This window comes from Cebidichthys violaceus, unplaced genomic scaffold (assembly GCF_023349555.1).
Source record: "Cebidichthys violaceus isolate CVI_PGR_0920_01 unplaced genomic scaffold, fCebVio1.0.p SCAF_10, whole genome shotgun sequence".
Classification (NCBI taxonomy): Eukaryota; Metazoa; Chordata; class Actinopteri; order Perciformes; family Stichaeidae; genus Cebidichthys; species Cebidichthys violaceus.
In genome coordinates, this window is record NW_027176263.1 from 9,535,387 (window position 1) to 9,551,624 (window position 16,238).

Sequence of the window (16,238 nt, forward strand, 5' to 3'; positions counted from 1 at the left end):
TACAACAATAATGTTCTTAGCTGATAATCTGCAACTTGCATATATACACAGCTGACCATTTGGGAATCTGTGTTAATCAATTTAGGAGAATACAGTAGGATGACTTGAGAATTAAACAATGGGAATATATATATATATATTTTTTAATGGCGAGCAGCAATGTAGTATATTAAGTACAAAAATGGGTATTTTGATCTCAAGTTGCAGACAAAATAAACTAAAAGGCCATTGAAAAAGCTAAATATTTAATGTGGACAAAGGTTGTGTTTAAGATGGAACATGAAATATTTAAAGGTGGCTACTTTCCTTCACTAATGGACTGCAGCCTTTTAGAAATGACAAAACAAACTTGTTACAGGAAATGTTCAGTTTATAAAGTCTGGTTAAGTTACAAGGTTTACAAACAACACACATCAACCACATGTTCATCAATCAGCAGCATGTAGCAGTATCATGTACCAGCTGCTCACTCAGCTGTAATGCTTCTTTTCCATTTGCATATTTTATTACAGTGGAACTAAAACAGCACTTTCTGTATAACTGATGTACCACAAATTGAATCCCTTAAACAAAATTTTTGGTTCCGTTTTGCAATATGAAAATTTGGTTAATATGTCCCTTATGGACTGTGCTCCTAAGGGCCACATCAGTGTAAACAATACATATTAATGTGAGGCTTTATGGTTAAGAGGCTTATCGGTCCTTTCCCTTCATGGCAGACAACTGGCTTTACTGGTGCACTGAGCGTCAGGGCTTTGACTCCACTGGCCAGCGATTGTCTGCCCTATAGCTCAACTATACGACTGTAAATTACTAGGTTATTGCTCAACAGCCTGGTCAGATGTAGTGCACAATAAGCACAGAGAATGCCGATCCCACAGCCAGTCCCAGAGTGAGAAAGAAGGACATGACCACTCCTGTGGCCTCTGCCAGCTCTCTGGGTACGACCTTAGGGCCATAGATCATTGGCAGAGTGCCCAGGTAGCCATTGGTGAGGCCCAGCAGGCAGTTAAAGACCACGGGGTACACGTCGTTGGCGAACAGCACAGTGTGGAGGTGGTCCCTTGGCTGGTAGTTGCAGAACATCAGAAGTGGCACCATGACGGAGCGACACAGCACCAGCACTGGCAGGACTCGACTGGTGGGACCAGGGACCTGCAGCCAGGCTGTGGCCTGTCTGCCACAGAAGTCCGCTACATTGTACAGGAGGAAGCTGGTGAGGGGCACAAAATAAGTGGTCGCCCAGGGGCTGCCGCTGTCTTTGTTGACGGACTGGATTCCAGAAGACACTGCGGGGAACACCATGATGGAGACGCAGAAGACGTAGAAGACGCTCACGCCGAGCACCCACGTCTTCCTGAGGATGGGCTGCAGTGGTGGGACGGAGACTCTGCTCCCTGTGCCTGCTGCTCCCCCCTCACTCATCACCCCTGAACTGGTGCACACTGCTGCCTGCATGTAGTATCTAGAGAGAAGAGGAGCAGAACGCAGCAAGTGACTCGTACAACTAAAATCTCGAAGAAAGGCGAGTTGACAGCCAGGCAGAGTTTGTGGTGTTGGAGTGCAGAGCTCCTAGCTCAGTGTTTTAAGATATTCAATGTCAGGGCTGCGTATTTAGATGATTTCGACAATGTGGAGGAGGTCTTTGGATTTTCTATGACGCTATGCTCACAGAGGAAAAGTAAGGGGGATAAAGAGTGGGACCTTTTGCTGCCTCAAAGATAAAGAATAACGTTTTATTTCTCTACAGGGTCCTTTCCATAATGTCATAAACGTATAATAATTATCAGAGCCTGTCAGTGGCAAAAACGAGCACTTTCAGTGAATGAAACGTTACATTGACGCTGCACATTTGCCCTTGCAGCTTGTTTTCACGGCTGACGATTATAGCGTTATCCCTCAATACAGGACCCACTTAAAGAAATTGTTGTCCCCATTAATCACTTGGACACGAAAACATGTGAAATAACTTAGTTACCTTTTAATCTTTAAAATGCCTATTTAATGTCAGTCCAACTGGCGTTAAATGCAGCATTAAATAAAGACTAAAAAAAGATTTGTTTATTGTGTCTATTGCTAGTGACCTTAATCAAACAGCATCTGCAAATTCAAAATGCACAAACCCAATAACTGGAATAGGTAATAATAATTGTAATAAATAATCTTAAGTAATTTGACTCCACTATGTGTAGGATTTGAACACTTCTAACGTTGGCACCATCTGGTGGTGGTGGGAGGAATGACACTGTGGCACATATAATGCACACTCCTTAACTGTGACCTATAGTATTCAGATTCAGATGAATGTAAATTTTACAGGATACGGGAAAGGTGTAATCATAACCTATATTTCTAATATTAGAATGCAGGGTGATGGGTGTATCTGTATAGGAACCATAACACCTTTGGCTGCTACTGACCTTGAATATGCCAGCTTTGGCAGCAGCAGATATGCGATGATGCAGAGCAGGATGAAGACGTCGGCTGTCAGGAAATAGGCCAGAGCGCTGTCCGTCACATCCTTCGCCACTGCCAGGTCCACTATCGATGCTACTGCACTCAACGTGCCTCCCATGCCCTGGCCTGAGACAAGAAAGGACCTCCGCTCATGTATTGTGCAGTCATTAAAAATAATGTGACATAAATCACATTATTTAATCAGTAAACCCTTAATGAAGCTGCTGAATAGTGCATATTTAAGACATTTGTACAATGGTAATGTATACATGCAAAGACAATATGACCTGAATGAGAGCCATACCTGATATAAGAGCCTGAGAAATCCTCATGGGGAAATGCCCACTGATCCCGAACACGCTGCCAGAGAAGAGGTTGGACGCTCCACTGACTACAGCCACACTGGCCAGCGTGCCGATGAAGAAATTCGTCCTGCAGTCCGACACGTCCACCTTTACCAGCACCGTGGTCACCACAAACACCAGCAGGATGATGAAAAGAGAGGACAGGATCCGCACGTTTGAAGATAACCTACCAGCGCCACACACACAGAGATGTACAGGGACAAGGCAGGAGTTCATCAACGATCGGTCGATCAACTTAAACACAAACAGAAGCACATGTTTGGTGCTGTGGGACAAATGTGAGACGGTAAACCATTAATTATCCACACATGTGTTCTGCTGCAGGGGTGCTGTTCAAAATGACAATCTACAAGGCCCTTGATGGAACAATTGTGACACTGTTAACATCCAGACACAAAGAACCATGTGAAAGGAATGTACTTTAGTGTGAGTGTGTGTGTGTGTGTGTGTGTGTGTGTGTGTGTGTGTGTGTGTGTGTGTATTAACCTGTTAACTAGGACATAGTTGAGTATCAGACACAGCACAGAGGGCACCGTGGAGGCAATGGCCAGATAGCTTTCAAAGTATTCCTGTAAATAGTGAAAAGACAAAACATTTGAATTTGCTTGAATAGAAGACCACTCACTCACATAGTGTCCCACACAACATGCACAACATGTAACAATCCAGCACATTTTCTTCCTTATCTCTGCCCTGGTTCCTGTCAAATAAAATCAAACATTAATCTCACAATAGCAGAAATCTATAGAATTCATCCATTCTTGAAACAAAGGAAGCAGATCTTCCTCCCCCCCTCTAGGCCTTCGTCTTAGTTACCCTCAACGAGCGTCTTGGCGTTTCTAATTGTGTTGCAATGGATTCCTTTCACACATGTGACAGGACACTCAGTCCTCACGTCTGTCACAGGACCGTGCCAGTTCTATAAAAAGCATGCAGAATTGCACAAATGCGCACCTTCCTGTGTGCACGATGAACATAATAGTCGTAGTTGTATTTGTACTCACGCCGAGGTCTGAACGTTGCTCCTCATCGCCACCTTGATGAGTGCCGTTGCTCAGTTTGTAGAGCCAGTAGTGTTTGGCTGTGATGAAGAAGTTCCAGGGCAGCAGGGAGCCGATGCCCATCAGAAAGAAGATGATATACACCAAGCAGTACGAGTCATCTGGACTGTAGCGCATGGCCAGGGGCACTGAGGAATGTTTGGGCAGGAGTGATACAGAGGAACTCTGGTCCTCGCTCTCCTCATCCTCAGACGCATGGTGGTTGCCAAGAGCAGTCGGAACATAGGAGGAGTTCAGATTGGGCAGCAAGGGCTCTGTGTCGTCCATTTTCACGGATACTCTCAAAGTAAAGATGAAAGAGAATAGGGAAGATTGTGGTAGTAAAAGACTACGAAGACAGGAAGTGTTAAAAATAAAGCTGTGAAGAAGAGGAAGAAAAAAAACAAGTTAATAAAATCCCTGTGAAATACAAATGGTTTTGTAATAAGTGGGCTTGTGTGATGCTTACGTTTACTTGTGCTTGTCCAGAAAGGAAAAGACACACTATTTGTTGTGGAGCCATAGTCTATGGAGAGATCTCTGTGTTGCAGCTGGAAGAGACCATTCCAATTGTCCAGATCCTGACATGCTGCAATGCAAATAGTCACGTTTAACTCCGAGGATTATCATTCACTGGAATCAGTACTATTTGGCAGCAGTGTGTGAACGTGAACCCACTGCTCTCCTACAGCAGGGATCTGTTCTGGGCCGGCATAACTGGAGTCAGGGCTTGGCAATTCCGACGAACGGAGGCATTCTTCAAGTTAAATGCTTCATCGCATACATTCAAGTAATTCAGCATTTACCACGAATAATGTCTTACATGGCATGTGATCGTGATAAATACAGTTTCATCTCACACCTGCACGGGTCCCATTTCTGCCACAGACAGAAACGGACTTTCACCAGCACCACTTGCTGCACAATGGGATGTTGTTACTGAAACTATTTAAGGAGGTTAAAGGAAGGCTGACACGACAAAACAAAGCTGACCTTGCATCCTAAAAGCATCACGTGAGCCACTAATAAGGAACCAATAATCACATGATGAAAACCAAGTTCACGGACGTCATTCCACACTGGGCAGTTAATTCAGAAGCATGCCTCGGGTCACTGCGGGCAGCAGGTTTCACCAAAATGTTATCACTATTAATTGCGAAATGATTCTGCGCATTCTGCTGCGGTCTTCGTTGTTGAGGTCTTCAGGCTAATAGACATCAGGTCAAGTTTTATTTGTTACGTGCGGACACGGCTGTAAACAAGCAAACTGTAGTTTAGCTAAATCTGAATCCCAGCCTTGTACAAGTTATCTACAGACGTTGGCTAACCAACTCGACCCGTGCCTAATGTTGGGCTCGTTAAATAAAAGATAAACATACCTCAGAGTTGGACCTCACTGACAGCTGCTCCTGTGTTTTCTACAAGTGTTAGACTGACACAAACATCCATAGCACAGCAAACTTCATTTCTGGTCAGCTGACAGCAGCAGCAACCACAATACCCTTTCCGGCACGAATCCTTCAGACTAAAAGCTCTCTCTTCACAAATCTATACCAGATTGATTTAAAAAACGTATATTCGAGCCAATAACAACGCAACTTGCGTTTACACGATACTCATTCTAGCCCAGGCCCGAGCTTTATTTTTAAAAAGTATATTAAAATAGACACAAATCTTAAAAATAATTAACGCTATTATTCGGAAAGCCAACCCACATACCGGAAATTTGGTTCTTTTCCGGTTGTAAAATAAAAGCACCTATTTACAAATGTACCTTATTCCTATGTTCTTATGTTAGACACCAGAGGTATACTTTTTGTCATAATCAAAATAACTTTGCATGCTTTATTCTATCATCCAATGTTTCATTACTTTGTCAATCAATTTCTCCGTAGTTACTTTAAATAACATTGATGCTGCCTATGCAGTTTTAATAAATGGAACTATTTATTGAGCTCGAGTTCACCACGGGTCCCACTTTTAAGTGTTACACCTTATCAGCTTTTCCCCCGGTTTTTTACCCGTTTTTACCACATAAACTTGGTTAAAGCCAGCTGCTTGAATTATGCCCTCCTGAATATGCATGTTTAGATTTGCCAAGGCCATGTGGACAAGGTGTCTTGCAATTTTTAACATAATTTTAAATGCAGTCCAGTATTTATTGACTATTTCTCAAGCTTTGAGGTACAAAGTGGTCAAAATTTCTGATACATCCAGTCGTCTTTGCTGTTATTCAATAACCTCCCGAAACGAATCCATGCTTTAATTTGTGAATTTTCTGAATTTACAGCCCCCATTGTACTGACCTTTGATAGGATTGTCATTATTGCTGATTCAAATAATCTCTCTAATTCCGTGACCGTTGAATCAAAAACCATGCAAGACAATTAGTCATAGAGTATGCCATGGAAGTCTTAGAGTAGTATATCACAAAAAAGTCATAGTATAGTATGACTATAACATTCTTTAAAAAGTAATTTTATAGCATGTCAAAATAAGTCATACTACAGTATTTCAATAAATTCATAAAAAGTCATAGTATAGCATGTCAAAAAAAGTCACTGTATTGTATGTTGAAAAAAATGTACAGTACACAAAATCAAAAAAGTCATAAAAAAATAGTCACAGTACATGATGTCGAAAAAAGTAATAAGAAAGTCATAGCATGTCAAAAAAGTCATGAAAAAGTCATAGTACATAGTATGTAAAAAAAGAAAAAGAAAGTGTATATATATATATATATATATATATATATATATATATATATATATATATATATATATATATATATATATATATATATATATATATATATATATATATAAAACAATGAAAACTTTTGTTCCAGCTTTTCAGTGTAGCAACTCTTAGCTACCCTGGTCTCCCTCGTCAGTGTGTTTCTGGTCTGGTTGTACAGACCATGCCGAAATAAGTCATGACGTCAAGTCGTAGTATAGCATGTCGAAAAGTAGTCACAGTACATAATGTCGAAAAAAGTCATAGTACATACAGTATGTCGAAAAACGTCATAAAGTCATAGAAAAGTAATAGTATAACATGTTAAAAAATGTCATATAAAAGTCATAGTATTGAAATAAGTCACAGTCCATGATGTTGGAAAAAGTTTTAATTAAGTCATAGTACACGATAAGACAAAAAGTAATTAAAACATTCTGTTTCTATTAATATCTCCGCGGTATTACAGCACAGAAATGGTTCAGATGTTGTCGGAATCTGTAGACTCTCTCTGTAAATTAGCTCTCATCCTATATTACAGTTAAATTAGCTCTAATCCTATACAAAGCCTTTACTAATAGGACAACCAGTAGAGAGGACAATACACTTCTGATTTGTTATTGTTGCTGTCACAGAGATGACAGTTGTGACTGTCATCTTTTTCTTTTATTTATTTAAACCCACAATAAGATATCCATGTACATGATTTCTGTATGAGTTTGTGTATATTCTGATGTGTAAAATTGGTCAATCTTCTAAGTTTGCTTTGAGTTGACCGAATCAGTCGCTTTTAGCAGTGGAGCTGCTCACCGGTGACTGAAGAGCACGTTGGCAGTAATTCACAGTAAATAACTTCCCTCTGGAAAATATTTTTTAAACCTTGCAGAAGCAAGCACTGAAGTGCATTTAAATGATGATGTATTCAATTACTGACGTACGTAGTGAAGTGCATTTAAATGGTGATGCGTTCACTTACTGACGTACGTAGTGAAGTGCATTTAAATGTTGATGTGTTCACTTACTGACAAACAAATTGAAGAACATTAGAACGGTTTTCAGTGCGTAACACTGAAAATGTGCACAAACGCACAGAACATGTACGCATGCACTGAAAATGTTGAAACTAGCTCTAAAAATTATTTATTTTATTCAACAAATATCTGGATGGACTTTAGATAGAAACGTTTTCTTGTTTAATAAAGGATCCGAGTGAAGTTTGATATTCTTTATTATTAAAGTAGTAAAACTGATCAATAACTGAGTTATGATTTGTCTCTTTCTGCTACATTGACTCATAAAGATTGTTTATTTATTTTGAAGATTATTGATATAAACATCACGTTGGTGTCAATAAAGACATTTTAATTTAATTGAATTTATTATTGTTTTAATTAACTTAACTTAACCTTTTAAATGAATTAAATTACATGTTTAATTTAGTTTGATTTAATTCAATTTAATCAATTAATTCAATTAGATTTTACTTTAAAAAGAAACTTAGAATTATTCAGACTTCTCAGTCTGTTTCTTTTTTTTATTTTTGAAAAAAATATTATTTAGCAGGTAAATTGATGATCTTGTTGTAATACTCATTTTGGCCACAAGAGGCTGAAGTGCTCCTCTACCGCATGTTCTAAATACGACTAAAATAATTCATGTTTTCTTCCAGGTGAGTTTTTATTGACACAACTTGCTAAAGCAAATCATTTATTCATTAGTTTTAGTTAAACAAAAATGACCCGCCAAAAATTCAAGTTAAAATGTTATTTTTCCACCTGGGGATGAAAGTTTTATCTTACTTTATCTCAACATAAAAAGTTGGTATCTTCTTAAGTTGCAGTTTTTGCTCTAATGTTGCCCAATAATACAGACAGAAAATCCTCAGAGATCATTTCACCTACAACATGCGGCATTCTGGGAAACGTAGTAAACCCTTCTCACATGATGGCGAGCTATGATGTAATCCTGTGAGTGCCTTGCTCAGAGGCACAGCTGAGGCTCTGATGTAGTTTAGGGACGGACAGTGTCACATTTCTCACTTTTAGAAGATATTTAAAATATTATTGTTGTTCAGAGGAAAAATTGTTTCCATATGGCATTGTGATACCATCGATTGTTTTAATAGTTATGATTATTATTTTAATTTCACTGAGGATGAGGAAGATCAGGCTGCAGATGAAATTTTATTCTTCCAGAGTTTAATATATTTGATTGTTTTTACTGTTTTTATATTTTATTGTTTTTACAAGCTTCACGGGTCAAAACTTCTGTTAGAGACTAAACAAGAACAGGACGGAGTTTATTTATCCCTCATATTTTTAAATACATTTTTATTTATTTTAATATTTCAAAATAAAAGAACTGTTTTTATTTCAATCTAAATTTTATACTGAAATGTACTGTATATATTAAAACTGTCCCGATGTTAATCAATCATGTCGATCAATCTGTATGTAAAATTATTTTACTTCTGACACTTTAAGTAATTTTGATGCTCATACTTTATTTTGAATGCAGTATTTTTTTTTATAGTATTGCTGCTTTTTACTTTTGATCTTAAAACTTTAATACTACAATAAATACTTTGTGTTCACCTCATTCACTGTTTTTTAATGAAAGATCAAAAATTCATTTAAAAAGGCATAGTATATACTATGTAAAAAAGTCAAAGTAAATTATGCCATCAAAAAATCATGGTAAGGTCACAGTTTATTATATAGTGTAGTATATCATAAACATCATAGACATTTTTGTCACAAGAAAAGTTATAGTATTGTAGGTCATCCAAAAGTTATAGTACAGTATGCCATACATACGTATTAGCACAGAATGTAATACAAATTCCAACACATGTAAATGTATTGTAAGTCATAAAAAAGTCATGCCATTAAAGTTAGTAGCAACAACTTCTTGAAACGAAACAAAGATAAAACTGAAATACTCTTATTTGGTCCCTATTGTCACTACCTAGCTCAAAAGTATGTGACAAAAGAGTCTAATTGTAGATAATGCAAAATACTTTGTTGAGTAACTTCAGTAAAGAATAAAACGGGGTATGTCTGTCAGTAAGTCAGTCTGTAGGCAAATGTCTGTTAATTTGAGCGGTGAGGAGGGTGTGCATGAGTATCAAACACAATGCACAAAACAAATGACATTCTCAGTAGGCAGGCCAGGGGAAGAGATCGAGAAGATCTTGCAGGTTTACTTTATAGACTCCTGAGTTCAGCCTGCTCAGGTGTGCTGCATGGGGTGATGAGGTCTCAGCTCCAGCCAACAACAAGGACAAGATAGGGCAAATCCTAAGGCCGTCACACTAAGCTGAAGAATAAGAAGAAGGCCCCCAAAATGAAATCAGAAGATAGACGCCGGGGGCTTTGTTCTTGATAGAGAGTTACATTTGCCCTAACACATCAAGAACATGACCAACACAGCTTTTTTCACTCACAAAAACATTGCCTTCCTATCCTATAAAGATGCTGAAAAAAACATTTATGCTTTTATAAAAAATGTAATGAATATAAATTATGGAATACCCGACCAAGAGCTACACGAGTTCTGTGTACATTTTGAAATGACAGCTTTTTTAATTCAGCTTCTAATTAATGTAATTTTGACAACTTCTCTCATTTTCATTAATCTTAATGGTCTGTCTTTTTTTTAGATTTTACACAATAAGCAAACTAACTGTAACTTTCCTAAAATAATAATTACGCTTCTAATTTCAAATAAAATGTACAACATTATGTTTTTAGAGATACATTTATATTTCTGAGTAATTTCCAGTGATTAAATCAATCAATGATGATAAAACTAGTGCAGTGTAATGTAAGAAATATCATCTTACCGGTAATTGCAATAAATTATTATTTGTAGAATGTCCTTAATCAAGCTTTAAATACAATACTATCATACAATTTTAAGTGCTTAATACAGCAACCCTAACCTTCAGATATCACATGCAAATCATTACACCATCAACAGACTACTGTGTGGCTTTGAAGTATTAATACTCTATGTTTTTGTAGACACATTATTACATGATTATTAGTTATTACTACAATAGTACTACTGTTAACGTAATACGCTTGTTAATAGGTAATGAATCCACTAATTTCAAATTCATTTTTGTTATTTTGGGCAGTGTAAAACCAACAGGATGGCATGGTCAGGAGCATTGACATTACAATCACCCGTGCCCTTTACGATCCTCAACCCACCCTTCCTTGAGTGACAGCATATACACATTCTATGTCATAGAAAAAGAGAGAGAAAGAACTTGAATACTAAAATAAACATCAATACAAAAAAATACAATATAGTAACAATAAGAACAATGATTATATTAAAATGAATGTGTGTACTAGCTTTTGTTGAGAAGTGTGGGTTACCCATCATATTTACCAGGTGAGGGCACCAAAGGACAGCATATCCAGTAGCGTGTTACTGCACCTCTCTGGAATGTGAAAACAATTACAATACCAAGAAGAAAAAAGACTTGAAGTTCTCTACGGTCAAACATGACACCAGGTGGTTTTGTGTCATTGACTGGAGTAAAAACATGCAGACTCTTGGTTGTCAGTGAGACATGAGTGGACACCACTGTACTAAACTAGTCATTATCAAATGAATCACTGTCTGAATGTAAAGGGTTCTCCAACTCACAGCTGTTGAACTGCTGTTTTCTGCTGGCAACAACAGATCTAATTGTGCAGACTCAAAAAATACTATTATCATTTCATAATGCAGAATAATATCTGTTGTAAACGCTGTATGTCATGCAAGTGTCTGCATTTACTGGCACATGTTCTCAAAATAGTTTTTACACGCCTTCAAAATAATAATATGCTCACTGACGATTTATTCCCTCAAAAGTAACAAAAACGTCCTGTATAGATGTTACGGGGTGGGTTGAAGCTACAGTCTGCTTTTTAATGTCCTATCATTGTATGCATTGCAAAAGGTTCAATTAAGTCATGCACTGAAGGGTGGCATATCAGTCCTTAATTAGCAGTGCATCTAATGAAACAGGTGCAAACTGTTGCCCGCCATTAAGACAATACTGCAGTGCACTCTCACTAGAGATGACTCATTTGGATATTTGCTCGCAATATAAGAGTCTAATCTGTCAAATCCCTACACATCCTGCACTCGTAAAGAGAATAAATAAAAAAACACAAGGTTAGAATGCTCGGTCCAAGCGCCCAGAGTCAATCCTTAAAGGACACTATTAGTGCCTCTAAAACCTTGTTAATTTGAAGGCCGGACAGCCTGCCTGTTAAAAGCTTTCAAAGCTAAATGGACCTAAAGGGAATTTTCCAATGAGGTGTGAGGAAAAGAGGGACAGGTTGAGTAGCTCTCTATGTGCTGTGAAAATGGGGTGTAATTAATAAAAACACATGACATTTTTTTTCCTGCCAAGAAATTCCAAAGAAGCCTGCAATTTGCTCTATGGATTTTGTGAAAGTTGCTCGTATTAACTTTGATTTTGCATGTTTTCATTCAATAACAACAACAACACAGACTATTGTTAAACTAAGAAATATAATTTATTGCATAAAAATTATATTTAGTTACAGGTAAGAAGGCTAGACGTTTATTTACAATTGATACTTTACAGAGATAAAATAAAGTCACTGAATCCATTTAGTTTTTTTCATAAAAATGTCTGACTTCTTGAACAAAGGCTAAATATTTCTCTTTTATTGGAGCAAAGAAGATTCCAGTCCGGCTCCAGCATAAATTATCCAGAGCAATAGCCAAAGATCCAACAGATACTCAAGAAATCTGGACGAATAAACACTGTAGTCTACAGCTAGCCAGTCTCTGTAACAAGATTTGAGGAAAGAAAAATAGTCCTGCAATGTTCAGGGATCCAAAGTTCTGAACTGGTTGTATTCAGTTATTTCCTCACAGACAAAGACCTGCAGGGCACGAGTTCATGGTATTAGTCACAACTTGTTTGTAGCCATTGTACCGCACTTTGTTTTCTTCTACCATATGGGCTTTTTCAATAGTAACTTTCTTGGTCAGTGATCCAATCCTTCCGATCCAGTTGAAGAATTCCCACACATACCACTGTAACCAAAAATGTTAAACCACTCTAGAATACAAAATCAAAACCCTGTCAATGCCCTAATCTGAAAAAATAGAATTACTCTTCCAGGAAACAAAAGAAGTCAAAATGCTTCACTTTTCTTTTGTACTTGCATAGCACTTACAAAGAGAAATGACAGCTCTTAAGTGTGTGCACACACTGTACGTGCACACCCACCTGCCCACACGTACCCACACACTCAGTTACACTCACTCACACACATACACACACACACACACACACACACACACACACACACACACACACACACACACACACACACACACACACGCACGCTTGTGTTTTCAGTTCATTCACACAAAACAGTGACATGACTCACTGCTGTAGAGGGGGGATACTGCCTGTGTTTTGGTTTTTGTGGTTTCAATGATACAAACACTTTTTTTGCTTTGAGGGAGAAAAAGACTCAAAAACACACAGAACTTAAGTATTAACAAAGATAAAAGATGAAAGTATTTCAATTTCTGTCTAACAATAACTGACAGAACAATATTGATAATGCAAAAAGCTTGAGGACCCTGACCACAAAGCAGGCGGCTTAGTAAATAGGTTAACAATATGTTATAAAAATGAGACAAGGGAGGCATAATGAGTTACAGGGCGATGGATAGACAGATGGACACATAGATAAGTGGTGGACAGAGAATAGATTGAAACATAATGTATTAGTGTTGAGGTCAATTTTATGATCCCTTGGTGCCTAGTTGATTCAAGGAAAGGCTAATCTACTCTGTAATATTCATCTCTGAACAATGGAAAACTGTCCTCAGTTACAGCAAAGCAATATGCCTAAGAAATACAGCATACAGTATTTTCACCTGGACATTTGACCGCCTCTAATCATGTTTTACAGAATACATTTTACATTTTGAAATAGATGCACCGTATTAAAAATAACAAACACACACAGTTTTGTTATTCACAACTGAGACATCCACTATGCACATAACTCTCCCATTTGGCCTGCTCTACTAGAGTTAAAAAAACAAAACACAGCAGCTCAGCAGCCTAACTAAGCACCAATGATAGAACAGGTTCTGTATGATCGTAACAGCAATGACAATGAAATAAAAAAATCCACAAATATGGATAATAACTTATAGAGCGTTCCCCAAAGGAAACTTTTAAGGGATGACCAGAAAGCTCTTCTGCAGTTTATTCTCAACAGATCGGAGGAGTGTGGCAGAGCGATAGAAGAAAGAGGAACCCCCCCTGTGAGTTGGAATGATATGCCAAGGCTTTGAGGCATTTGTTGGTACAATATAAAGAGTCCGTCGGTTAAGTTATCCGTAAATTCTTAAATGAACGTCACAATTCACCCTCCTACCACGAAGAGGAGGCAGCTCTTTTTAAAGCACAAAGCGACATGCTCAAGCCCTCAGACCTTGAGGGTTCAGACCTCATGGGATTTGTCGACAGTCCAAGCGGTTGGACAAGAAATCCTAGTCTGATTCAGAGTCTGTTAATGACCAGTTTGTCTGTGTGCGAGTGTGTGTGTGTGTGTTGGAGTGTGTCTATAGCCTGAGGAGGTTTTAGACAGGTTGGTGCTGCCTGTCATTTACTGCACATACAGAATGACAATGGAGAAAACAAAAGCCCCTGCCATGAGGTGAGATGGTGTTATATCATGCACTTTCATGCTGCAACTGAAACATGGCTAGTCCCGTGTTAGCATTTGTCTGTTTGTGTTATTGTGCGTGCTTTAGTATTGAATACATACATTTTGTTTGTTTGTCCCAAAGCTTTTGTTATTTATATACAAAAATAGCATAATTTTCAATCTTTGAAGAAGACAGTCAACACAACATATGACATGACTGCAAAATGGAAAACCTCAAATTGGTTTTCCATCTTGTAGATGCAACATTGCTTTGGAGGATTCAGGCAGAATCAGATTAGCAGTTACCATAGGAATGGGTTACGGTGGGTATGTTGCTACAGTGGCTGATCGGGGGTCAGTGAAAAGGAAGATGAGGCAGAGGTAATACATTGCATGTGGAGGAACCAAAATGCTCTGTGGGCTTATGGTTTGTGCATATTTATCGGCAGGTATTCTTATTTTCATCACGGTGGAGAGAAGAAAAAAAAAGTCTGGCTTGCTCTCTTGTTCCTTGACCAATCAACAATCCCCATCTGTTGTCATGACAACTAGCACCTCACTTTTGCCCATTTCTTCCAGCGCAGTCGCCAGAGAGACCAGGTCTGCGTCAGCCTGGTGACAAGCTTCCCATAAGTCCAGTAGAACACCTGTGGGGCTGGGCTTTGTTGCAAAGTAGTTCAAGTACCTGAGGGAAAGAAAGACAAGGCAAGTTGTAAGAGGAGTAAAGGAAGCTCTCCATTATTGATTATAGACATTTTTAAGTCATTAATACTGTATGTGGCAAATACTGCTGGTACCACTTGTTTTTGACAGTCCAAAATCAATGCCCCAGTAACTACCATATTTTACAAATCAGGATTAGCTAATTATCAATTGGAAATATCTTCTCAATTTATTCTTATTATGCAATGTATAACATGCACGGCTAAATCATATCCCTGAAATTAATATTCGAGTCTTGTTTTCCAGATTCTAATCAGTAAGACAAGGGTATAACCCGATGTTTTTCACAGTTGCCTGTCTACATTAAAACAAAAACATAACCCCATACATCTAACCTCAGACAGAGAAAAGCTTCAAGCCTTCTTATACACAAATCTGAGTTATCACTTGACAGTAGGAACTAGGAACCTGAGTATCAACACTGGACTCGTGCATGACCAAGCTGCCTTTCACACATACATGTGAGACAGATCTGACCTGTCAAAGCCCAGACTGCGTGCCAGGAGTCTCCAGTCACATCCTCGAGCACTGGGTGCATCCAAACTGGCACAGATCTTCTGGCGGATGGAGTCAGGCAAGCGAAAGGCATAGGGTCCCACTTGAGAGGAAGGCAGGCAGGTGCCTCCTGAGGGGAGGGGTGAGTGCGGGGGTAGAGTCTGGATTGACAGAGAAGGTGGGAAGCATTGAGACCAACCTCTGTATTTTGTTTTTGGCAAAACTGTGTGGCTTTCATTGCAATTTGGTCTGCGTTTGCATTATCTAGGTTGTGACCATTACCTCCTGAATATCCGTATGAAGCTGGAATATCTGTCCCTCCCCTTCCACCTGTCGGACACAGATCTTACAGGTGAGCTGTGACACAGCCAGGCTTCCTCTCTCTAGGCTGAAGGTGCAGTGCAGGGGTCTCTGACTGCCGCTCCAGATGTGATAGAATGGGATCTCCTGTTAACATAGACAAATGTCAAAAAGGAAAGCTGAAAAAACATGGTCTCTGCAATGTGATACAAGTTCTTTTGTCCTGAGCAGCACAATCAGGAAAGATCTAGAAGACAGTTTCCATTCGAGGAAAGCGCAATATGCTTTATATCAATATCGGGTGTTTCCACCAACTGGTTCTAGTTGCCAGAAGACAATTTATTTCCTCAGCGAACTGTCCATAAATTAGGACCAGTATCAGATTTCTTTTTTCAGAGGGGGTTCAG

At 38.6% G+C, this 16,238-nt stretch overlaps 2 protein-coding genes across 3 annotated transcripts in view; both read right to left on the minus strand.

Moving 5' to 3' along the window:
* Positions 1-281: 281 nt before the first annotated feature.
* On the minus strand, positions 282-5,327 carry slc29a3 (solute carrier family 29 member 3). The gene is made up of 7 exons (XM_068724881.1): positions 5,242-5,327; positions 4,332-4,451; positions 3,827-4,241; positions 3,309-3,391; positions 2,762-2,988; positions 2,421-2,583; positions 282-1,465 (listed from the first exon to the last, which is right to left on the minus strand). Exons 3-7 carry the CDS (start codon positions 4,148-4,150, stop codon positions 838-840), a joined length of 1,425 nt encoding a protein of 474 aa, XP_068580982.1. The 5' UTR covers positions 4,151-4,241; positions 4,332-4,451; positions 5,242-5,327; the 3' UTR covers positions 282-837.
* A 6,855-nt stretch (positions 5,328-12,182) lies between these two features.
* Positions 12,183-16,238, minus strand: part of unc5b (unc-5 netrin receptor B) — a 46,824-nt gene continuing 42,768 nt past the window's right edge. For both annotated transcript variants that reach the window (XM_068724884.1, XM_068724883.1), the window contains 3 exons: positions 15,814-15,978; positions 15,514-15,692; positions 12,183-14,998 (listed from right to left, as the gene is read on the minus strand). In XM_068724884.1, the coding sequence (XP_068580985.1) occupies positions 14,833-14,998; positions 15,514-15,692; positions 15,814-15,978 (510 nt within the window). In that variant the 3' untranslated portion in view covers positions 12,183-14,832. The remainder of the gene's footprint in view (positions 14,999-15,513; positions 15,693-15,813; positions 15,979-16,238) is intronic.

Coding starts and splice junctions, on each gene's coding strand:
- slc29a3 (XM_068724881.1), bottom strand. CDS start 4,150: ATGGACGACACAGAGCCCTTGCTGCCCAATCTGAACTCCTCCTATGTT. Junction 3,392..3,826: donor AGCAACGTTCAGACCTCGGC/GTGAGTACAAAT, acceptor CACTATTTACAG/GAATACTTTGAAAGCTATCT. Junction 1,466..2,420: donor CCAAAGCTGGCATATTCAAG/GTCAGTAGCAGC, acceptor TCTTCTCTCTAG/ATACTACATGCAGGCAGCAG.